Here is a 23,890-nt window from a genome sequence, read left to right as displayed (position 1 = left end):
TACATTGTTAACTCTAAACATACATATGTATGTACTTGGGCAAACATGGATAACATGCTCAATTCAAACAACAATACATACTAAACTAGACTTATACATGTTTGTTCATTTCTAATCGTATGCTATATGAAAAATATGTAAGTTATTGTATAATGTAGATATATATATATATATGATTATTAAGGCATGCATTCTTTATTGATTTCAATTCATGGAAGACAAAATATAGTTTAGTATCCTACAAAAAATTTCAACTTATCAATGTATAAACTTAAGAAAACGTAGCATATTTTTACAAAACAAAAAAAAAAACTGTCTTACATAGGTGTTAAACTTAAAAGATTCGTTCGTTGATATATTCCACAATAAAACCATGTATGTATTTTATTCTAAAAATTTTGGTTTTTTTGTTGTTTATGTAATTTTTCGTCATGTAGCTAGTAATTACAAATTTCGGGTTTGGAATCTAATTCGTTTATAAAGCAAAACTCCAATTTATAACAATTACTTTGAATTGCTTCGTCACTTAGATGGATCTACAATAATTGTTTAAATAAAGACATCGGCTATATGTGTAGTAACATTGATATCACAGGTTGGGAGAATTGAATTTGGCCAACATTATATCTAAGATGATTTACCACCTACCATCTTGTATAAACTTGTCTATGCAAATATAAGATGATCTAGCCTATCAAATAAAACAGGCTTTATACAGTCTTTTTGTTTATAACGGCCTTCAAGAGACGCTCTCTGTCGTTAGTAAGTTTATATTATAACAAATGCCAAACAGACATGAATCATGCTGAAAGAATGATGCCTCCATCTCTTTTCATTCTTTTTGACGTGAACAAATGAACACACAGTCAAAATTGTATTACCAAAAACCGGATTGTTTACTTCATTGTGGCAAATGAAGACAAAATTACGTTATAAGGCCCCTGAAATCAAAGTCATTATTTGAACCAGCAATGTTATCATCATCATAAATAGCTAAACAATGACTAATCAATCAGTGATTAAACTTTTCTTAAATGTTCGTAGTATGCCAAAACCCATGCTTTGGTCTATAGACAAATTCGATATTCCAAATTCAATTAACCATTCATTTTGTTCCCATCAAGCTTAGAGTATATATCTCTCAAGTCAGATGAAGCACTATATTTAATAAAATTAATAGTACACTCCATTTCAAACTCTTACTCAGAGATTTTTAGTAGTAGTAGTAGAAGCAGTGTGTGGTACGCTGAGGCGGCAGCCCTTGCCGATGAAGGAATTCAACGGGTCAATCCGGTACATACAACCGACTGCCACGGGATTGAGAGATTTTTAGTGTGATTACAATGCTATCCATATATCCTAAAACAATTATTGTATATCCTTCATGTTACAGATACCATACAAACATATTGTTCCATTTTATATTAAAAAAAAAACTAATAAAAAACAATAAAATACATACAGGTATATATGTATGTATGTCAATAAGTATAAAAAATAATAAATAATTTTCTGGTAGTTCACTAGAATTTTTTGTCCGTCTTAATACCTGAACTTGACAGATCTTTTTTTCTCCCTAATTAAAAAGGACACAAACTTCATTTGTGCCCCAACTCGTCGTTTTATAATTGGATGGACCGGTAGACATCTATGTATGCTATATAGAATAGAGACATTCTCACTTGTGCTATTTGAGGCATATTCCCTTTTAGTAGTTGTAAGGTCCATACTGTGATCCATGGTAATACGGGCCAGCAAACATTTGAGGCTGAGGATAGTTAGCGTATGGTGGGTAAGGGGCTTGTTTTTGTGAATAAACTGCAAAAAAAAGCATAATAATTAAAACAAGTAAAAGCGTGCTAAGTTCGGCCGTGCCGAATCTTATATACCCTCCACCATACATTCTAGTGCTGGATACCGACAGGAAATTCAGAGACATCATTTAGGTAGCAGCCGCTCGCTAAAGCATAAAACTTTAATGAATTTTTTGAATTTTGCATTTGTCGAGTTCTATGCGGGGTATCTCTTTTTAGGCAAACAAAGAATATTGAATAAGAACTGTTATGCTATTCGGACCATAAATAAATGCTGAACATTGTAGAATTCATTGGGTAATATTTCAGTTCATTCGGATAAGAATTGCGCTATGTAGGGGCTCAAGAAGCAAAATCGGGAGATAGGTTTATATGGGAGTTGCATCAAGCTATTGACCGATACAGATTACAAACGTATGTTGAAGGTCATGAGAGAAGCAGTTGTACAAAATTTCTGCCAAATCGCATGAGAATTGCGCCCTCTAGATGCTCAAGAAGTCAAGATCCCAGATCGGATTATATGGCAGCTATATCAGGTTATGTACCGATTTGCGCCATACTTAGCACAGTTATTGAGAGTCATAACAAAACACCTCATGCAAGATTTCAGCGAAATTGGATGAGAATTGTGCGCTCTATTGGCTCAAGAATTCAAGATCCAAGATCGGTTTATATGACAGCTATACCAGATTATGAACCGATTTGAATTATACCTAACACAGTCGTTGAAAGTGATACCAAAACACTACGTGTAAAATTTCAGTCAATTTGGAAGAGAATAGCGCCCTCTAGAGGCTCAAGAAGTCAAGACCCCAAATCGGTTTATATGACAGCTATATCAGGTCATGGAGCGATTTGAACCATTCTTAGCGCAGTTGTTGGAAGTGATACCAAAACACTACGTATAAAATTTCAGTCAAATAGGACGAGAATTGAGCCCTCTAGAGGCTCAAGAAGTCAAGATCCAAGATCGGTTTATATGGCAACTATATCAAAACATGAACCGATTTGGCCCATTTATAATCCCAACCAACCTACACTAACAAAAAGTATTTGTGCAAAATTTCAAGTGGCTAGCTTTACTCCTTCGAAAGTTAGCGTGCTTTCGACAGACAGACGGACGGACGGACAGACATGGCTAGATCGACTTAAAATGACATGACGATCAAGAATATATATATTTTATGGGGTCTCAGACGCATATATCGAGGTGTTACAAACAGAATGACGAAATTAGTATACCCCCATCCTGTGGTGGAGGGTATAAAAGAATGACAATCAAAATCTCAAAGCAACTTCACCTACCTGGCATAAGGTATTGCAAATTTAATTGTTCTTCTTTTTCTCGTTCGCTTCTTAAACAAACAGCAGCTCCTGACAACAATATGGCTGCCAAAAGGCATGAACCCACTCCAGCCCAGGCAACTATATAAGACCAGTCATAGGTAATTTTGGTGTTGTCTCTCAGTACCTATGAATATAGAAGAGATATTTTTTTAAGGGTATTGCAGTTGCCTACATATCATGCATTGATTTCGTACTGTATTCCATTGTTGAAAATAATCCTCTCCAACGACTTTTTCTTTCTCAAAGAATTCCACAGTATGCCAAAGTCCCATAGCACCGGCAGCTAGCAGGCATGTGGCTAATAATAGTATTGAAGTAGCTGTAATAGCACCCGATGATCTTTTCCAGCATCCGGATAAGCCAGTCCAAAAAGCACAAAACGTTGTAATAAAACTAAAAAACGATAAGGTGGTATAGAAAATTAGTATATTTTAGACGTGATATGATAAAATGAAATATAAATGATGTTATTCTCAATATTAAGTGCGTATGGGACAGGACCTTTTGCCTAATCCCAATGGCTTTGAAAGGAGGGCACAGAAGCTCCACGGTTTCTGAGATCGCGAATTTGCTTGCCGACTTTTTCCAGTCCTCGTATAATCAGGACACTTTTATGTGTTGCAAACGGAATGACAAAATGAATATACCCCCATCCTTCGGGGGTGGGTATAAAAATTAGATATAGGTTAGGTTGAAACAAGTAAAAGCGTGCCAAGTTCAGCCGGGCCAAATCTTGGGAACCCAAAACCATGGATTCTGCTAAAATTTTATACAAAATAAGTTTAGTCGAAGGTCATAATTTGGCTTGTAAGGACTTAAGAAGTCAAATCGGGAGATCCGTTTATATGGGAGCTATGTACAAAATTTCAGCCAAATTGGACAAAAATTGCGGCTTCCAGTGGCTCAAAAAGTCAAATCGAGAGATCGGTTTATATGGGAGTTATATCAGGTTATACACCGATTTGGATCACACTTGGCACAGTTGTTGGAAGTTACAACAAAACACCGCATGCTCAATTTCAGCGAAATTGGACAAAAATTGCTGCTCAAAAAGTCAAATCAGGAGATCGGTTTATATGGAAACTATATCAGGTTATAGACCGATTTGGATCGTGCATGACACAGCTGTTGGAAGTCATTACAGAACACTATGTGCAAAATTTCAGCCAAATCGGACAAAAATTGTGGCTTTCAAGTCCTCAAGAAGTTAAATCGGGCGATCGGTTTATATGAGAGCTATATCTAAATCTGAACTGATATGGCCCATTTGCAATCCCCAACGACCTACATCAAAATTTCAAAGCTCCTAGCTCTACGCGTTCGACCACTATCATGATTTCGACTGACGGGCGGACGGACATGGCTATTTCGAATCAAAACGTCGAGGCGATCAAGAATATATACACTTTATGGGGTCTTAGACGAATATTTTGAGGTGTTAAAAACGGAATGACTAGATTAGTATACCCCCATCCTACAGCGGTGGGTATAAAAAAGAGGGTGCGTCGTATTAGATTTTACAACGATCATGAATATATATACTCTATGGGGTCGAAATGTGTGTTTCGATGTGTTGCATACAGAATGAGAAAATGAATATATCCCCCATCCTTCGTTGGTGTGTATAAAAATTAGATATAGGTTAGGTTGAAAAGAGGGTGCAGATACTAATCCGCATCATGCCACTATGAGCATACACCTATGCCAGTAATCGGCTTCGAAAAAGAAAATCTAAGTCAGGAATTCCTTGCTACTTACAATATCCCCAATTGTTGTCTATACCACGCCCCCAAGTTCGTTAATTTCTGGTATTGTGTCCCCACTTAAATGCCGGTGTCTGCTAGCGAAAATCGGACAATAGCGCAGTGTGAGCTCGTAGTCCTCTGTGTCCCGTTAGGATAGAAAAGCTATACTGACCCTCTTCTTACACACTTTCGGTTATAGCCTCGTCTTCGCGGGATCCGGATTTGCCCATAGGACTTCCGATGTCCTATCGACCGTTTCACTGTTGCACAGTGTTACTTCGCCCACGCCCTTTGCTACCGTCGTACCGTCGCCTCGCTTATACCGCAATGGTATGACCTGCTCCTATCCTTTATCCATTCTTCGATCACCTTAAGTCTCATAGCCGCTATGGGTCAGATATCTAGAATAGTCTCCAGCGCCCTGGTAACGTGGTCCTCATCGCTCCGCCTATGCGAAGAAAACATGTTCTCTGAACTTGGTTTATCATCCTGACGAAGTACTTTTTCTCCATCGCAGTACACCAACCTATTGAGGCATAAGTTAGTATTGGCCTAATCACGCTCAATACCGGTTTATAACCTGGTATAGCTGCCGTATAAACCTATCTTGGATCTTGACTTCTTGAGCCGCTTGAGGGCCCAATCCCATGGCAGCCGGTTGTATGTACCGGATTGACCCGATGAATTCCTTCATCGGCAAGGGCTGCCGCCTCAGGGTACCACACACTGCTACTACAACAACAACATTCTCATCCTATTTGCCTGAAATTTTGCATGAGTTGTTTTTTTATGACTTCCAACAACTGTGCTAGGTATGGCGCAAATCGGTACATAACCTGAAACAGCCGCCATATAAACCGATCTGGGATCTTAATCCGATTTTGCAGAACTTTTGTACAACTGCTTCTCCCATGACCTTAAACATACGTTTCCAATATGGTATGAACCCATCTATAGCTTGATACAGCTTCCATATAAACCGATCTCCCGATTTTGCTTCAATTCTTATCCGAATGTTCAGCATTAAACCCATTTATGGACCGAATCGGACTATAACTTGATATAGCTGCAATAGCATTACAGTTCTTATAATTATTCTTTGTTTGCCAAAAAAGTGATACCGCCCAAAGAAACCGACAGTTGCGATATAAGATTCGGCCCTCCTGAACTTAGCACGCTCTTACTCGTTATTCCAGAATTCGGTCAGAAATTGATACGGCGAGTCAGAAAAAATATTCGATTTCTAATATGTTTTTGTCAGTAATCGATAAGACATGTCACACATCCGTTTTTATTAATATTCAACTTCAGAATTCGGTCAAAAGTTTTTCCGACAACTCGAATTTCCCTTCCGAATTCCCCATAATTTTGGTTTAGAATTCTGTCAAAAACATCAGATTTCCCTCCGACATTTCGTTCATGTCAACCACTCCATATATTTTTCCTTAACAATTCAGACTGACTTCGGATCCGAATTCGGATAAATTTCCTGACTATCGTACAGACTTTTCACCGAAATCTGAACGTTTGGTTCACTGGGTTCTTGTAATACACATCACCAAAACTAATTGACTTTATCTTTAACCTACTCTGTCAAGAGTTATCCCGACTGACAAACTATCTCTTCTAAAGGTTTATTCTCAAGTTTTCAACCCACCTTAGTATGAACATTGCAATGCAGGATCGTGCTAAATGTAGCCTCGAAGTCACATCTTCACGGGACATCTTATCTTCTTCCATTTGCGGGAAATAATCAATGTTCGAGCAATGTGTTTCAATCGGAGATAAATATGTTGGAACTAAAACAACAAAATCTTTAAAATATACATTGATTGCAGCATTTTATGAGGAACATACCTGCACTGGTTGGAGGTTTCTCTTTGGGATAGCATATTCTAAACAGGCCTCTGGTTCTCGTATAATAATAGTATTTGTTATTTAAATTATTTAACAGACTTTCGGAATCTGAATGTTTTGCAGCAAATGCCTAAAATGAAAAGAAACAAATATACATTTTAATATGCATACATGCAAGTTGTGCTGCACAAATTTCTGCTAAATATCAAAATTCAACCCATTGGGATAAAAATAAAACTTTCGGGGGGTTTAAGATTAAAGTTTAGAAGATAAACGATTTTAAAGCATTAAAATCAGAGCATTAAAATCAGGGAACGATGGCGTAAAGCGACTAGCTTACTTACTTTAATTGGCTATGACAGAACATTTGTTCCACTAGCCCAACGTAGAATAGCGTTCCAAGCGCATCAATCTTCTGCGCTCATTCTAAAATCTACGACACCAAATTTCGAGGTGTCTCCCACCACTTGATCTTTCAATCGGGCTTTTGGTCTTCCCGATTTGCATGTACTACCGTGTTTGTCTTCAAAAGACTTCTTTGCTTGAGCTTCTTCATCCATTCTGCCAACATGACCTAGCCAACGTAGCCGTTATATTTTGATGCGTGTAACTATGCTATCGTCGTCACACAGCTCGTGGTTAATACGACGTCTATATATTCTCCATTAACGCAAACTGGTCCATATATTTTACGAAGAATCTTTCTCTCAAATACTCCAAGCACTGCCTCATCTGCATTCACAAGTATCCGTGCCTCAGAACCATATAACAACACGGGTAGTATCAGTGTATTATATAGTGTAATCTTCGTCTGTTGAGAGGTGGCCTTGTTTGTAAACTGCTTACTTAGTCCAAAGTAGCATCTGTTTGCCAGTATTATTTTTCGTCTTATCTCAAAACTGGTGTCATTCGTTTCGGTTACGGCGGTGTCGAGGTAGATAAAGTTACTGACTATCTCAAAGTTGTGGTTCCCAACTTTCTCAATTTTCTTTATTTGCTCGGTTGTTCAAGGCGTTTTGGGAGTTGAAACCATCAATTTCGTCTTATTTCCATATACTGCCAGACCCATTTTCACCGACTCTTTTTCGATTCTTTCATAGGCTGCAGTTACTACTTCCGGTGACCGACCTATGATGTGGATATCGTCGGCATAGGCATAGACGATTAATCACAAGAGAACGAGTGATGTGTTCTCTTGTGATTAGTGTGCCATATCTATTCACATCTGCATCTCGTATAATCTTCTCCAGCAGGATATTATACAGATCACACGATAAGCTGTCTCCTTGTCTGAAACCTCGTTTGGTATTCAATGGTTCGGAGAGATTCTTTCCTATTCTTACTGTTGTACACGCATCAGCAAGTGACATCCTGCATAGCCTTATTAATTTTGCAGGGATACCAAACTCAGATATGCCTTGAAATACCTTTGAACTTAAAGGGGTATCGAAAGCGGCTTTGTAGTCAACAAAGGGATGGTAGGTGTTGATTTGTCCTTCTCGGGTCTTTTCCAGGATTTGGCGCTGTGTGATCCACACTTGTCCAGAGTGGATTTACCAGGCCTAAAGCCGCATTGATAGGGCCCAATTATCTTTTTGACCACACAGTACGCTCGAGAGTATCTTGTACGCATGCGATGGGGAGGAGACTTATTCGTCTGTAGTTGGCACATTCCGTCTTGTGTCCTTTCTTGTGTACGGTACATAGTATGCTGAGCTTCCACTCATCGGGTATGCGTTCTTCTAGCCAGATTGCGCAGATAAGCTGATGCATACGCCTTACCAGCATGTCGCCTCCGGTCTTAAATAGTTCAGCGGGTAACCCGTCGGCTTCTGCTGCCTTTTTGTTCTTCAGTCACTGCCACTTGGACCTCATTCTGACTAGGAGGTAAACATTATATACCGTCGTCATTGATTTGTTCTGCGGTATCCTCATCCCCGCCAACGTCGGACACTAGCAGTTGGGTAAAATGTGCTTTCCATATCCTCAGCATGGTATCTGTGTCAATTACCAGATTTACTTCTTTGTCTCTGCAGGAGGATGTGCCTGCACCAAAGCCATTGGTTTGATGTTTAATTCTTTGGTAGAATTTCTGGATTTCATTCTGACTCCTTTACATCTTAATTCGCTCACACGCACGTCTTTCCATTTCCTTTTTCTTTCTGCGGAATAGACGTTTCTTCTCCTCCCGATACCTCTCCTTCATCTGGCGCTTTGCTACTGATTGCAGGTAATGCCTTGCCGTTAAAATACACGCAAAAAAATAAAACATTTTTACGAGAAACATAATACTTTTATTACGAAGTTTTTATTTTATTGCAACTATGTAACGTTTCGCTTCAACATTTCAAAAGTTAGCCATAAACGTAGCATTATTGAATGTAACTAAATTTGTTTATTTTAAACCCTTTAGTAACTTCGCCTACGGTAAAAGTACCTTTCTTTTGTTGTAAAAAAAACTCTTCAACGGCAAATTGTTTCGAAAGCCGCAAACGATTTTTCGTTTACCGGATCAATAATTATTCCCTTGTGTCCCTCCTACTACAGAGAGAGGGTGAGTATTTAAGTGTGTAGATGGATAAATAGTGCTGAGCGGATAGTGAACTCGGAAATTGAAAATTTTTAAAGATTTCCCCTAAGACCGTCAAATGACAAAAATCATTAGAGCAACATGGAAGGTTTTTAATATAATTGTGTATCATAACATCGAAATAAATTTGAATATTTACTGAAGAGTTTGAAATACCAACTTAGATCTGCTTATAATAGGTAAAAAAATGAGTTGATTTCGTCATTCTGTTTGTAACTTCTCGAAATATTCGTCTAAGACCCCATAAAGTATATATATTCTTGATCGATCTAGCCATGTCCGTCCGTCTGCCTGTCGAAAGCACGCTAACTTTCCAAGTAGTACAGCTATCCGCTTGAAATTTTGCAAAAATACTTCTTATTAGTGTAGGTTGGTTGGGATTGTAAATGGGCAATATGTGTCCATGTTTTGATATAGCTGCCATATAAACCGATCTTGGATCTTGACTTCTTGAGCCACTAGAGAGCGCAATTCTTGGCTGCAATTTGGCATAAGGCGTTTTTATGGCTTCCAACAACTGTACTAAGTATGGTTGAAATCGGTCCATTATCTGATATATCTGTCGTATAAACCGATCTGGGATCTTGATTTCTTGAGCCCCTAGAGGGCGCAATTATTATCTGATTTGGCTGAAATTCGGCATAGGGCGTTTCATTATGACTTCCAACAACTGAGCTAAGTATGGTTAAAAATCGGTCCATAACATGATATAGCTGCCATATAAACCGATCTTAAATCGTGACTTCTTGAGCCACTAGAGGAGGCAATTTTAATCCGATTTGGCTGAACTTTTGCATGAGGTTTTTTGTTATGGCTTTCAATAACATTGCTTAGTATGGTTGAAATCAGTTCATAACCTGATATAGTCGTCACATAAACCGTTCTGAGGTCTTTAATTCTTGAGCCTCTAGAGGGCGCAATTATTATCCGATTTGGCTGAAATTTTGCACGGCGTTTTTCGTTATGACTTCCAACAACTGTGCTAATCATAGTTAAAATCGGTCCATAATCTGATATAGCTGCCATATAAACCGATCTACGATATTGCCTTCTTGTGGCTCTAGAGAGCGGCACAATTTGGCTACAATTTCGTACAACGGCTTCTCCCATGACCACCAAAATACGTGTCAAATATGGTCTAAATCGGTTTATAGCCTGATAGAGCTTCCATTTCATGCATTTTTTTTTTTTTTTTGAAAAACACACTATTGCTTTTAAATGTTTTTACAACCACCACCGAACGATGGGGGTATATTCATTTTGTCATTCCGTTTGCAACACATCGAAATATCCATTTCCGACCCTATAAAGTATATATATTCTTGATCAGCGTAAAAATCTAAGACGATCTAGCCATGTCCCTCCGTCTGCCAGTTGAAACCACGCTACAGTCTTTAAAAATGGAGATATTGAGCTAAAACTTTGCACAGATTCTTTTTTGTCCATAAGCAGGTTAAGTTCGAAGATGGCCTATATCGGACTATATCTTAATATAGCCCCCTTAAAAGCCACATTAGGTCCATAAAAGCCACATTAGACCCATAAAAGCCACATTAGGCCCATAAAAGCCACACTAGGTCCATAAAAGCAACATTCATCATCCGATTGTTCTGAAATTTGGGACAGTGAGTTGTGTTAGGCCCTTCGACATCCTTCGTCAATTCGGCCCAGATTGGTCCAAATTTGGATATAGCTGCCATGTAGACCGATCCATCGATTTAGGATCTTAGGCCCATAAAAGCCACATTTATTATACGTTTGTACTGAAATTTGGGACAGTGAGTTGTATTAGGCCCTTCGTCATTATTCTTCGATTTGGCCCAGATGGTCAAGATTTGAATATAGCTGCCTTATAGACCGATCTCTCGATTAAAGGTTTTGGGGCCATAAAAGGCGCATTTATTTTCCGATTTCTTCGAAATTTGGGACAGTGAGTTGTATTAGGCCCTTCGACAGTCCTCGTCAATTTGGCCCAGATCGGTCCAGATTTGAATATAGCTGCCATATAGACCGATCTCTCGATTTAAAGTTTTGGTGCCATAAAAAGCGCAGTTATTTTCCTATTTCGTCGAAATTTGGGACAGTGAGTTGTATTAGGCTCTTCAACATCCTTCTTAAATTTGCCCCAGATCGGTCCAGTTTTGGATATAGCTGCCACAAAGACCGATCTCTTGATTTAGGGGTTTGAGCCCATAAAAGGCGCATTTATCGTGCGATGTCGACGAAATTTGGGACTATGAGTTAAGTAAATCCCCTCGCCATCTTTCTGCAATTCGGCACAGATCAGTCTAAATTTGGATGTATGTAGCTGCCATATAGACCGATCTCTCGATTTAAGGTTTTGGGGCCATAAAAGGCGCAGTGAGTTGTATTAGGCCCTACGGCATCCTTCTTCTCTTTCTTAGCGATACTAATGCATAAAGTTATGTACCACAGTTATGGTGTTGAGTATATTTAAGCTTCAGTTTTTATTTTTCACCAGACAAAAATCTAAATTTAAATATTTCCTACTCAAGCATCGTTGTTTTGTTGTTGCCGTGATTCACTTGCATTCTTGTCTAATTCTCTCTTTATATGCATGCGAGCGAGCGTACAAGAAGATGTTTATATTGCCCAATGAATTTTAATTATAAATTTTTATGACGCATTTAATAAAATGTTTCAATTCAACATTGGTCTTTTCCATCTCAATATCATTTGTCGCGATACTTAAGAAAATCAGCTTTGAATAAAACAATCAATCAAAGTTATCAATCATGCTGCTTCACAACGCTTATAATCAATAACTTGTTTAATTACCTAATTTTTAAGTGAATTTTCTCTGCGGAGTGAAAGTTTGAGTGTGTAGATGACAAGGTCGTGGAAACCAAATTTAAAATTTGACAGTTTTTAACACACTCATCTAATCAAAGGGCCATTCGAAAAGGTTTGGCTTATAGTATACCAGTGTGTGTGTGTGTGTGTGCATAATCGCTTAATGCATTTATTGAGTGTTTTGTTACACACATTCAATATTAAATACCTATGTGTGTATGCTCGTTGCCTGTGTATACAGGTAATTTTAATTATTTCATGCACAGAAACATATTCCTTTTTAAGAAAACACATATCAAATAGTTTGACCATATTTAAACAAAAGTGAAAATTTACAAAACAAAAAACATTGTTTATGTCAACGAATAATAGTGTATTACCATCACATGTGTATGCATATAGCATTAATATGGCTTACATTACACACATTACATTTAGGAGTACCAGATTGTGCAGGTGACTAAAGATAGTTGCTACACCTTCTAGATACCGGTAAGATTGTTGACTTGTCTTAAATATAAATCCAAATTATACATGTGAAAAAATCATAAAAAAAATAAGAAAAATGTTCAACTTAGTGAAGAAGCCAAGACTGCTGCCATCGGTACAGTCTTGGATTGACGGAACCCTAGTATTGCCATCTGGAAGATCGTGTTACACGGATGAGAACCCAAGGACTGAGATCTGTTTTAGACTGCGTGACCATAATGCGGTCCTGCAGGCGGAGATCTGGGCGATCACGGAATGCGAAATGTGGTGTGGTACTAACGCGAAGAAGTTGAGTGTGAACATCTTGCAAATGCAAATTTTGCCCATGAACATTCCACTTAGGAACAGGGGCAAACTTCTCACACATCAATGAGTGCAGTCCGATTCAAGTTTAAGCTCAATGATAAGGGGCCTCCTTTTTATAGCCGAGTCCGAACGGCGTGCCGCAGTGCGACACCTTTTTGGAGAGAAGTTTTACATGGCATAGTACCTCACAAATGTGAACATCTTTACCGACAGTAAAATTGCCATAAGGGCAATAAGAACCAGAACGGTAAGGTCACGAACAGTCTTACAGTGTAAGAAGGAGATGAACGCCTTCTCTGAGGATGGGAAAATCCGCATCGTTTGGGTGCCGGGCCATAACGGAGTAAGGGGAAATGAAAGGGCAGACGATTTGGCGGTGAAGGCAAGAGGACTGCCATCAATAAACTTAATTCACCCGAAGCCTTTCGGTACGACGCAGTCCGAGTTAAGGGCGTGGGCTACGAATACGCATGCAATATTGTGGAACAGCGAAACGATCGGAAGGACTGCGAAAATCCTATGGGGGGATCCAGATCGTGAGTAGACTAGACTATTACTGAAAGGAAGTAAGAAGGAGGTCGGTATAGCTATTGGTATCATAACGAGACACATGGGACTTCGAGCTCACTTATGTAAAATCGGTGCAGCAAGTGATAGCGTAATAGCATGCGGGAAAGATGATGAGGCGTTAGAGCATTTCCTTTGTCATTGCCCGGCTTTCGCGTCTAATAGATACTGGCACTTAGGTGGAGGCACAATACCAGACGTGAACCAACTTAGGGGAGTGGTATTGAAAATAATTAAGGATTTTGTAAGTAGCACGCGACTTAAAAATTTTCTTTTTAAAGATTACTTTATAGTTTTTAGAGCGCACAACAAGCCGATTACTGGCTTAGGAGTATGTCCATAGTGGCATGGGGCGGATTAAGATCTGCACCCGCTTTTCAACCTAACCTAAACCGATATGTTTCATTTGAAATTCAAAACGAGGAATTCGGAATTCATTTGAGCATTTCGAACAAAAATGTATGATTCCAGGGAAGCAAGAAGTCAAATTAGAGGATCTGTTTATATGGTGGCCTCCTTAGCGCAGAGGTTAGCATGTCCACCTATGACGCTGAACTCACGGGTTCGAATCCTGGCAAGAACATAAACAGATTTTTCAGCAGTGGTTATCCCTCCTAATGCTGGCAACATTTGTGAGGTACTGTACCATTTGGTATGGCAGCCATGTAAAAACTTCTCCCCAAATAGGTGTCGCACTTCGGCACCCAGCTCGGACTCGGCTATAAAAAGGAGGCCCCTTGCCATTGAGCTTAAACTTGAATCGGACCGCACTAATTGATATGTGTGAAGTTTGCCCCTGTTCCTGAATGGAATGTTCATGGGCAAATTTGAATTTGCATTATATGGGGATTATATCTACATAGGAGGCCTCAGTATATCTTTTATTGGAGCCCCATATTTCTATAGTCGGCAATCACGTCCGGTTTGGGAGGTGTTTTGGGGAATGAGCGACCATTCAGTGCCTTGGCCCAGTATCCTGTTCTACTCTGAAAAACTTTTATTTGAGTCCCATATTACAATGGTGAGCAAATACGTCCTATTTGGAAAATGCTAGAATAGAATGGGCCCATAGACACTTTTTCCGATTATTGATATCAGATTCGTGCTCTACTCTCATGGATCCTTCATTTGAGACCCATATTGCTACGGTCCCGGAAGTGGGTGTCAATTTCGTGCTCTACTCCCCAACAGTGTTGCCACTTAAGAAAATTATCTCCTACCAAAATTTAAGAAAAATCCTATCAAAACCTACTAAATGTTCTACAAGCCAAAAATGGGGTATATCCACCACCGAAGAATTGGCCATTTTGCTATTCCATATGAAACACCTCAAATTATACAGTGTTAAAGCTACAAAGTACTAGATCCTCGTTATTCATATAGGATCTAAAAAAACCCATATTGCCATGGAGAGATGGTTATTTACCCGGTAAATTGGGTAAATACCCGGGTATTTACCCATTTATACCCAAAAGCTGGGTATTTATAATTTTGCAGATATCTTCGGTATAAAAACATTTTGAAAAAATTTCTTATGATTTTGTATTCTTTGTATATAAACCTGACCTTCTGATCTCATAAAATCGGATTTTAGTTACATATAGCCGCTATATAGGCCGATCTGCAGACATAAAGTCTTGAGACAAAAATGGTCCGATCTGGACGATATTCAATAAACAGGTTTAGAGGGGTACCAGAGCTCGCTGTGCCAAATTTCATCGAAATCGGATGAAAAATGCTCCTTTTATGGGCTCAATACTCTATATTTGGAGATCGGCCTATATGGCAGATATATCCAAATATGGTTCGATCTGGACCACATTTGAGAGGAGTGGGTAGGGGTCTACCAGAACGCACTGTATCAAATTTCATCGAATTCCGGTAATAAATGGATCTTTTATGGCCTCAATACCCTTTATCGGGAGATCGGGTGGTCGGTCTAAGGGCAGCTATATCCAAATATAGTCCGATCTGAACCGCACTTCACAGAAATGAAACGGGTTCTACCAGAACTCACTGTGCCAAATTTCATAGAAATCAGGTGAAAAATTACCAATTTATTGCCTCAAGACTTTAAGTCTGGAGATCGGTCTATATAGCGGCTATGTTTAACTAAAATTCGGCTTTATGAGATCAGAAGGACAATCATCAAAAATTGTTTGGAAAAATTTTTTATACCCAAGATATCTGCAAAATTATAAATATCCAAATAAAAACCCAAAAAAGGTATTTATTGGTTATTTACCCAATAAATAACAAAGCGTTGGCTATTTACCCGGTAGAAACCCATCCTTAGCCATGGTCGGTAAATATGTCCGATTTCAGGGTGTTTTGGGGGTTGGGGTGGCCCCCCAAACATTTGGTTCCACTATATCACATACGTTTTCTACTCTTAAATACCTTTCATTTGAGTCCCAGCGCAGAGGTTACCATGTCCGCCTATGACGCTGAAAGCCTGGGTTCGAATCCTGACGAGAACATCAGAAAAAAATTGTCTGCGGTGGTTTTTCTCTCCTAATGCTGGCGACATTTGTGAGGTAGGGTACCATTTGCTATAGCCGCCATGTAAAAAATTTTCGCCAAAGAGGTCTCGCATTGCGGCACGCAGTTCAGACTCGGCTATAAAAAGGACTTCCCTTATCTTTGAGCTTTAACTTCAATCGGCCAGTACACATTTATATGTGAGAAGTTTGCCCCTGTTCCTTAGTGGTATGTTCGTGGGCAAATTTTCATTTGCATATCTACATTTAGTAACAAATATCTGTGCAAGTTCGTTTGGACGCTATCGCGTTTTCAACAGATAGACGGACCTATAGAGTCGCTAATCAATATTTTGAGGTGTTACAAGCGGAATTTCCAGATTAGTATATCCCCATATAAAACTGTTACACATTCTCACCTAAGGGTTGGTATTCTGTTCTGCTTCGGGAATAGACGCTAAAATTTTTAATTGTTTCACGAGCGAAAACTGACAGCAATATTTTTTTTATTTTGTTTTATCTGCACTAATTGTTTTATATTTTTACGCAAAAAAAAAATTAAATTGCAATAAGAAAAAAACGTACCATTAAAACAAAAAAAAAATGATCCCAGCATTGGTTGCAAACGTTGCCATTATAATTTTGTTTGCCAATTTCCTCACTATAAGCAGAGTATTTTTTTTCACCTATTTTTCTCCAACATTTATTTATATGATGTTAGACAGCAGAACAGAATACCCTGCTTAACACGAAGGCTATTGTGAGGAGCCTATTAAGGCGCTATAACACCGGCATGTACATGTCTTATGACATGTCACTTTTTGTATTCACATGTAATTGAAAATGTTTGTCAAAATTGTCAATTTACATACGATTCAAAATATTTGCTATCACACCTGTATGTTGTTTTCGTATGACATAACCTAAAAATTTGAGCATAAGCTCATTTTTTATGTGTACTAATTGTTAAAATTCTGATCAAGCTGGTTAAATCTTAAATGTGTAGAAACAATTTAATTATGGGTTACTTTTATTCGACTAATAACAAAAACATCTGATTTCTTTAGGTTTTTTGGTAGAAGGAATAGAGCACGCTCTAATCGAAAAGTGATTTTCATATGTTAGTTTCTTTTGTATCACACGATATGTACAACTCAACATGTGCGAAATTTGCCATAAGACAACTACATGCTGGGTAATAGAGCCTTTAGCTGCTATATATTTGCATATGCATGCAAATGTGTATTGTGGAGGTTCTTGTAGTTGGAAACTATGTTTTAAAATATGCAAAAATATTGTAGTCAACTTTTGTAACACCTACACTATAAGCTATAACTACCGTAATTCAATAAGTTATTCACAGGCATTGCAGTCTTTGCATATACGTGGCGTTTAAGTTGGAATTTTTAAACAGAAATCAAGATTTTTTTTTTCTAAAAGGCATTTTGCTTGACCACTTATAAAAAAAACAAGCAAGAGCGTGCTAAGTTCGTCTGGGCCGAATCTTATATACCCTCCACCATGGATCGCGTTTTTGAGTTCTTTGCACGGTAGGCAAACAAAGATTAATGAATAAGAACTGCTATGCTATTGGAGCTATATCAAGTTATAGTCCGATTTGGACAATAAATGAATTAAATGCTGAACATTGAAGAAGTCATTGTGTAATATTTTACTCCATTTGGATAAGAATTGCTCATTGTAGGGCTTAAGAAGCAAAATCGGGAGATCGTTTTATATGGGAGCTGTATCAAGCTATAGATCGATTCAGACCATATTGAACACGCATGGGAGAAGACATTGTACAAAACTTATGCCAAATCGGATTAGAATATCGCCCTCTGGAGGCTCAAGAAGTCAATATCCCAGATCAAACCGATGGCAGCTGTATTAGGTTATGTACCGATTTGCGCCATACTTAACGCAGTTGTTGAAAGTCATAACAAAACACCTCATGCAAAATTGCAGCCAAATTGGATGAGAATTGCGCCCGCTAGTGGCTCAAGAACTCAAAATCCAAGATCGGCTTAAATAGCAGCAGCATAGATACCAAGACACCACATGCAAAATTACAGCCAAATCGTATAAAAATGGCGCCCTCTAACAGCTAAAGAAGTCAAGACCTCAGATCGCTTTATATGGCAGCTACATCAGGTTATGAACCGATTTGAACCATACTTAGCACAGTTGGAAGTCATACCAAAACATGGGCAAAATCTCAGTCAAAGTACGAGATTTGCGCCCTCTATAGGCTCAAGATCGGTTTATATGGCAGCTATATCAAAACATGGACCGATTTGGTCCATTTATAATCCCAACCGACCTACACTAATAAAAAGTATTTGTGCAAAATTTCAAGCGGCTAGCTTTACTCCTTCGAAAGCAAGCGTGCTTTCGACAAACAGACGGACGGACGGACATGGCTAGATCGACTTAAAATGTCTTGACGATAAAGAATATATATACTTTATAGGGTCTTAGACGCCTATTTCGAGGTATTACAAACAGAATGACGAAATTAGTATACCCCCATCCTATGGTGGAGGGTATAAAAATGTGCAGTTTTGTTATAAAGGGTGGACCACGAAAATGTGGCGTTTTAAAATTGTTAAAGTGTGGCCAAGAAAATGTTGAAATCTTCAATTGATTTTAGAATTATCACCTCCTATTTTCCTTGTTGTGAAAGCCATTGACGATATCAATTATAATTGTTTGTTTTTTTTTTTTTTTTGCCCTCCGACGGTTGATCACCAGCGATTTTTGTTGCCTCAGAAAAAAAATAGAATTTCACTTTCGTTAGTGCATCGGGAATTTCGGGTGTTTTATTTCTTCTTTTATAGAAGAGCGTTATCTTGGTGGAATGCCGATAGAAATTATGAAATCGTTAAATGAGAAAGTTTAGTTTTGAAAGTGAAAACAGGAAGAGCATGCATAGTGGTTTTCATTTGATGCTATAGGTTATAAATTATTGATTCACGAAATGCGATTAACCTATAATTTTATGCACTTTTCCGATTCTGAGAGTTTTTTTCTTGCTTTTCAAAAACCCCCGTTTTTATTTAGCCTGGAGTTTGTGATGTTCTCCCTCACAACTACTACCATTTACATCGTAATTAAGACATTTGCGATAATGCCAAAGCGTGTACGATCTCATACTTCATTAACACATTGTTTTAAGAGTCTGCCGAAGAGAACAACAACTGATGTACGATTTGCTGCTCGTAGCGTTTCTTCTCTTGCCCGATGGTTTTATGGATTTGGGTTTTTTCTTTGTGTACAAGTCAAGTCGCATTCCATCCAAACTCACACGTACTCACAAATTCGTTGAATGGAGCCGCCGTACCCACATTGTTGGAGCTCTGGCGGATTGTTGGTTTGCGTTTATACGAGTTTTTTTTTTGTACATTAAGATGTGAAAAAAGTATCTATTTATGTATGTACATACACATACACATTTGTACTTATGGATATGAAATGAATGTTTAATAAATATTAAATCAAATTAAACGTTAACACCGATGCTATAGAAAGTTTTCAATTGCCACTAACACTTTATTTATGGAATTTCCTCCCATCATCATCATTCCCATTGTGAATCAACAAAACAGGACTGGTTTGAGAGATTCAAATATTTTTAGGTTTCATTCGATGTAGGATCATTCTAGTTTATTAATGGATACACACCTGTATGTTGCTTCTTTTCACCTCATAGTGTAACCAGTTATCTGTAGAAAATGCAATGCAAAGCAAAGCAGTTGCTATAATGGCGGATATTGTGGCTATAGAAAGCGTAACAGCAGAGCAGGGCATTTTTCTTTTTTTTTTTGCTTTGTTTTCTTTGCTTTATAAATTTCAAGATTTCTTTTGTTTTTTCCAATTTTATTTTTATTTCTCGATTAAAACAATGTTGTCGAAGAGGTTTTTAATAATATGCTTATGCTAGTTTCATATTTAACGGACTAAACTGAAATTCCAAGTTTATTAAACAGTTGTGTGCGTTTTTTTTTTTTCATAGAAACCAGTTTTGATTTCTCTTGTTTGTATGTTGTTTTCACAATCAATCTTTATAAACGTATGAACGATTCGTTTCGAATATTTGTTATTACTCCTATGACGATAGTTTTACTACTAACCGCCGTCTTGAGAACAGGTAAGTAGATACCAAGCAAGACAGAAATCTTTGTAAGCCATGTTTATTGTTTGCAGTGGAGAGGCACCACAAATGCTCCTCACTTCAAGAGAGGGAGAGAGAACAAATTTAAGTTTTCTTATTTTTATATATTTTTTATATTTTTATGTGTATGTTGTGTATGTATGTTTTTATATTTTTATATATTTTTATATATTTTTATATTTTTATATATTTTTATATTTTTTTTATAAATTAAATTTTTTCTTAAAGATGTGTAGTTGTATTTTTTTTTTTGTTTTAATTAATTTAAGAATTACAGATAATTAATTAATTAAGTAAGTAATTAATTGACAACATCCCTTTTGTCACGTTGACTAATTTGAGCCAATGGTTATGTATTGGCGTACCAAACGCGATATCTCATGAGCCTCTTCGGTTTGGACCCGTATGACACGTTGCTGCATCAGATTGAGGTCCACCTTCATGTCCAAAAACAATGCACCATCCTCGGAACGGACCTGAAAAAATAGAAAATTACATTTCATAAATTTATACAAAAAATGTAAATACAAAAAAAAAATATTTGTTTGAAAAATAGAGTGGATCATGAAAAGATTCACCAAAAGACCATAAATACTTTAGTTCAACTTTTGGGGTACTTTGGTAACACACGAGTCATTACAGAGAACAATTCCGCAGTTCTTACTAACCCAATACATTGTTAGGTTTTTTTTGTGAGCTACCTTATTTCTTATATAAAATCCTTTTTTTTATTATAATTTTTATTTTACTCAACCCACCTTCCTTGTCGATATGACCTCCATAAATGGCCAATGTTGCATTGACATGTGTATTGGGATCCAAGAATAACACCCCCCTACGATTGAGGGCCAATATCAAATCCCTCCACATGGGACCGTCATCGACATGTGGACCCTCTTCGGCCCATATACGTTTCACCGCAAAGAAACTGCTACCGAATAAAGGCCATGCCGACAACACATTCAAGAATTGTTGGGCTTTCACCTGGCCAGGACTTAGATTGGCAATCTGTGGCCAAGCCGATTGGACTAGACCCACCCATTGGGCTGGCCGTGTTTCTCTAATACTTAAAGCTGGTTTAGGCAATAGAAATTTGATTTCCTTCATTGCTGGTACATGACTTAGGTCAGCCGCTCTATGCAATAAAGCCGCTATGCGAGCCATATCGCGTACGACATCAGGTGGTGGCACTCCATTGCCGGGTAATTCAAGCAGCAGACCTTCCAAATAATCAGGTGCCACTTGATTGAAAATAACCTCCACATATAAGGGCGTGGGGGCAGGATCCCTCTTCAAGGGGAAATGCCAGACCGAGCGACAGAATATCAGATAGAAAGGCTGGCCGGATTTTAGTAGCTCTGTGGTTACATCCAAAATATATTCATCTGCTGCCAAGGGCATAGTAAAGGCATCTCCCTGAACTATGCAATACAAGGAGAATTCTTGCTGCTCGGTTTCCGATTCGATGCCCAGTAAAGCGCATAATTCGGCTATAACATCCGCCACCACAGTGGAACAACGGTGGCTCCTGCTCCTCCAGGTAAACGATAGATTTGTCGACGAGCTGAACGGCCTGCCGACACTGCGGTCACCTCTTCCACACTTGTGACCACCACCACAACGTGCCGTTTTGCGAAGATTAGTTAAGCAAACCGCGGCAGTGCCATGACACGAACGCCGACGTCTTCCAATAGATAAGGCCTCAAGGCATCGGAACAGCCAAAATATGCTGCTAAAATACTGAGTAGGCGCCAGCCACGCTGAGTGGAATCGGGACAGGGCGAACGATTGGCGGTAGTTTGCTTCATTAACTGGCAGTAGACCTCATCACGTAATGCCAAGTATTTGTGACAATGCTGAAAACGGAAGGAAAGTAAAATTCTTCAAGCCATGGTGGTTTAGTTAGACTTACCATTAGCACCGTGTAGACACATTTGACCTGGGTTAGCTCGGGAGCTCGGGATCACCACAATAACATAATATACATTCAAAACATTCTAAAGCTAGGGGAGCCAAGTCATTGGGTAAACGCAGTAAAGGCATGCGTATGGGCAGGCCCTGCCATTTCACCAGTTCAGCATATGAGCGATTGGAAGGACGTTCCGAAGGTTGTCATAGGAGAAATTTTTTATTTTTTTTTTTTATTTTGGGAAATTGGTTTATTTGTTTATTTGCGATACTTGACAGGAGTGTGGAGAACGTAGTCAAATTTCAGTTCAGCAGCCAAACTGGTTGAGAATTTCGCCATCTGCTGCTGCTCCAGATGCTGTTGTTGTTGTTGCGAGTGTTGCACATATGGGTATGATGCCTCATAGGTATCATGGCTCATAGGATCCTGCCATCCTGCCATCATGGGTGACGAAGCATTGCGGCATTTGTTGATGAGCTGGTCATATTGTGGTCTTGTGGTCATTATTCGAACTGGCATGTATGACTTCACGGTGGTGCCACTTCCAAACCAAACGCCGCGCAATGGGCACTTTAAGAGTTTGGCATTGGCACCGATTTCTTGATTTCTTTGCTTTGTTAAATTCATGATGTATGGAATGTATGTTGTATTCTGGAATCTTTCAAAATCTAAAATCTCAACTTGAATGCCTCCAGAGTTTGGCTCACAACATCTAATATTTTCATATTTCATTTCATATTTCTAGAATTGTTGGGCTTTCACCTGGCCAGGACTTAGAATTAGTGTTAGTTGGTTGTTAGTTGTTATTATTTTGTTCTTGGTTGATGTTTGTTTTGTCTGATGACAGTTGGAATGTAATAATGGAATAATGGAATGGAATATGGAATATTGGAAATATTGAATATGGAATTCGGGAATGCGAATCCGCGAAAAAAGGGATAATGGGATAACAGATGAGAATGGGACAGCAACACATGTTGTGTTTCTCTTTTTCTCTTACATTGTTGTTTGTTTAAGAATTATATGAGAATGGAGGATTCGGCGATCGCAACGAAAGTGGGCAAGGAATTCGGCGATCGCAACGAAAGTGGGCAAGGAATTCGGCGATCGCAACGAAAGTGGGTGGGAGAATTGGAGGAGCGGGAGAGCGGACCCGGAGAGAGCGGATTTCGACTTTTCGAGAGAGGGAGAGAGAACAAATTTAAGTTTTCTTAGGTATTGCGAATCAAATTGAGTGTGTGTTTGTGTGCTGCCTATTTATTTATCTTACCTGTTGATTATTCACCCTACACGGCTAACTGTAAACGAAATTATACCTGTATAGAGATCATTTAACGGAAAAAAATTAAGGATAAATTTCCCAAATGGCGATGCCGAATCGTTGTTGTGATATGTAACACTGTGGTTTCAACGGCAAAAGGGAACAAGGTTCCATGATAATGATTGTCTAAACTCAATGTTAAATTAACTGACTCTTAGTTCTATGGCTCACCTATCTAAACTCTAGTTTTAAAATCAATGGAAATAAAGAATTAATCTTTTGTAGCTTTGAACTAACCCTATTGTGAATTATTTGTATTTATGAATTTTATCTAAATATCTGTCATAGATTTCTTGGTGAGCCATAGAACCAAAACTACTTCACTTTTTACTTGTATCCCCAACGGTGAGCATCCAATTATTTCCCATAAAAGACATTTGAACTCCAACGAAATTCCCCACTTTGTTCTTTTCTTTGGCGCCAACTTCTACTTTCTCGTATACTGAGAAATTATAATATCCACATACATTCCATACC

At 38.4% G+C, this 23,890-nt stretch overlaps 2 protein-coding genes and 1 long non-coding RNA gene across 4 annotated transcripts; 1 reads left to right on the top strand and 2 right to left on the bottom strand.

Moving 5' to 3' along the window:
• Positions 1-171: 171 nt before the first annotated feature.
• LOC106084553 (uncharacterized) lies at positions 172-20,265 on the bottom strand. Its single transcript, XM_013248309.2, has 6 exons — positions 19,694-20,265; positions 6,764-6,893; positions 6,564-6,705; positions 3,356-3,554; positions 3,120-3,285; positions 172-1,818 (listed from the first exon to the last, which is right to left on the bottom strand). Exons 1-6 carry the CDS (start codon positions 19,817-19,819, stop codon positions 1,709-1,711), a joined length of 873 nt encoding a protein of 290 aa, XP_013103763.1. The 5' UTR covers positions 19,820-20,265; the 3' UTR covers positions 172-1,708.
• On the top strand, positions 12,430-19,528 carry LOC106084554 (uncharacterized). Its single transcript, XR_001220828.1, has 2 exons — positions 12,430-12,659; positions 19,073-19,528. It is a non-coding gene; the product is annotated as an uncharacterized LOC106084554 (long non-coding RNA).
• A 142-nt stretch (positions 20,266-20,407) lies between the features above and the next one.
• On the bottom strand, positions 20,408-22,966 carry LOC106084520 (unconventional myosin-XV-like). Of its 2 annotated transcripts, XM_059366744.1 has the most exons (4): positions 22,855-22,961; positions 22,096-22,743; positions 20,942-22,039; positions 20,408-20,659 (listed from the first exon to the last, which is right to left on the bottom strand). In XM_059366744.1, exons 3-4 carry the CDS (start codon positions 21,582-21,584, stop codon positions 20,562-20,564), a joined length of 741 nt encoding a protein of 246 aa, XP_059222727.1. In that variant the 5' UTR covers positions 21,585-22,039; positions 22,096-22,743; positions 22,855-22,961; the 3' UTR covers positions 20,408-20,561. The 2 variants fall into 2 exon arrangements, with proteins under 2 accessions (XP_059222727.1, XP_059222726.1); XM_059366743.1 differs by having other exon boundaries at positions 22,096-22,966.
• Between the last annotated feature and the right edge of the window lie 924 nt (positions 22,967-23,890).

Source organism: Stomoxys calcitrans, chromosome 4 (genome assembly GCF_963082655.1).
Source record: "Stomoxys calcitrans chromosome 4, idStoCalc2.1, whole genome shotgun sequence".
NCBI lineage: Eukaryota > Metazoa > Arthropoda > Insecta > Diptera > Muscidae > Stomoxys > Stomoxys calcitrans.
This window is presented reverse-complemented; position numbering and strand designations above follow the sequence as displayed.

Excerpts from the sequence above, each read along its gene's own strand:
- LOC106084520 (XM_059366743.1), bottom strand. The coding sequence starts at position 21,584 with ATGCCCTTGGCAGCAGATGAATATATTTTGGATGTAACCACAGAGCTA. Across the intron at positions 20,660-20,941 it reads AGGTCATATCGACAAGGAAG|GTCCGTTCCGAGGATGGTGC; the intron begins GTGGGTTGAGTA and ends CTATTTTTTCAG.
- LOC106084553 (XM_013248309.2), bottom strand. The coding sequence starts at position 19,819 with ATGCCCTGCTCTGCTGTTACGCTTTCTATAGCCACAATATCCGCCATT. Across the intron at positions 6,894-19,693 it reads TGAAAAGAAGCAACATACAG|GCATTTGCTGCAAAACATTC; the intron begins GTGTGTATCCAT and ends TTTTCATTTTAG. Across the intron at positions 6,706-6,763 it reads GAAACCTCCAACCAGTGCAG|TTCCAACATATTTATCTCCG; the intron begins GTATGTTCCTCA and ends TTGTTGTTTTAG.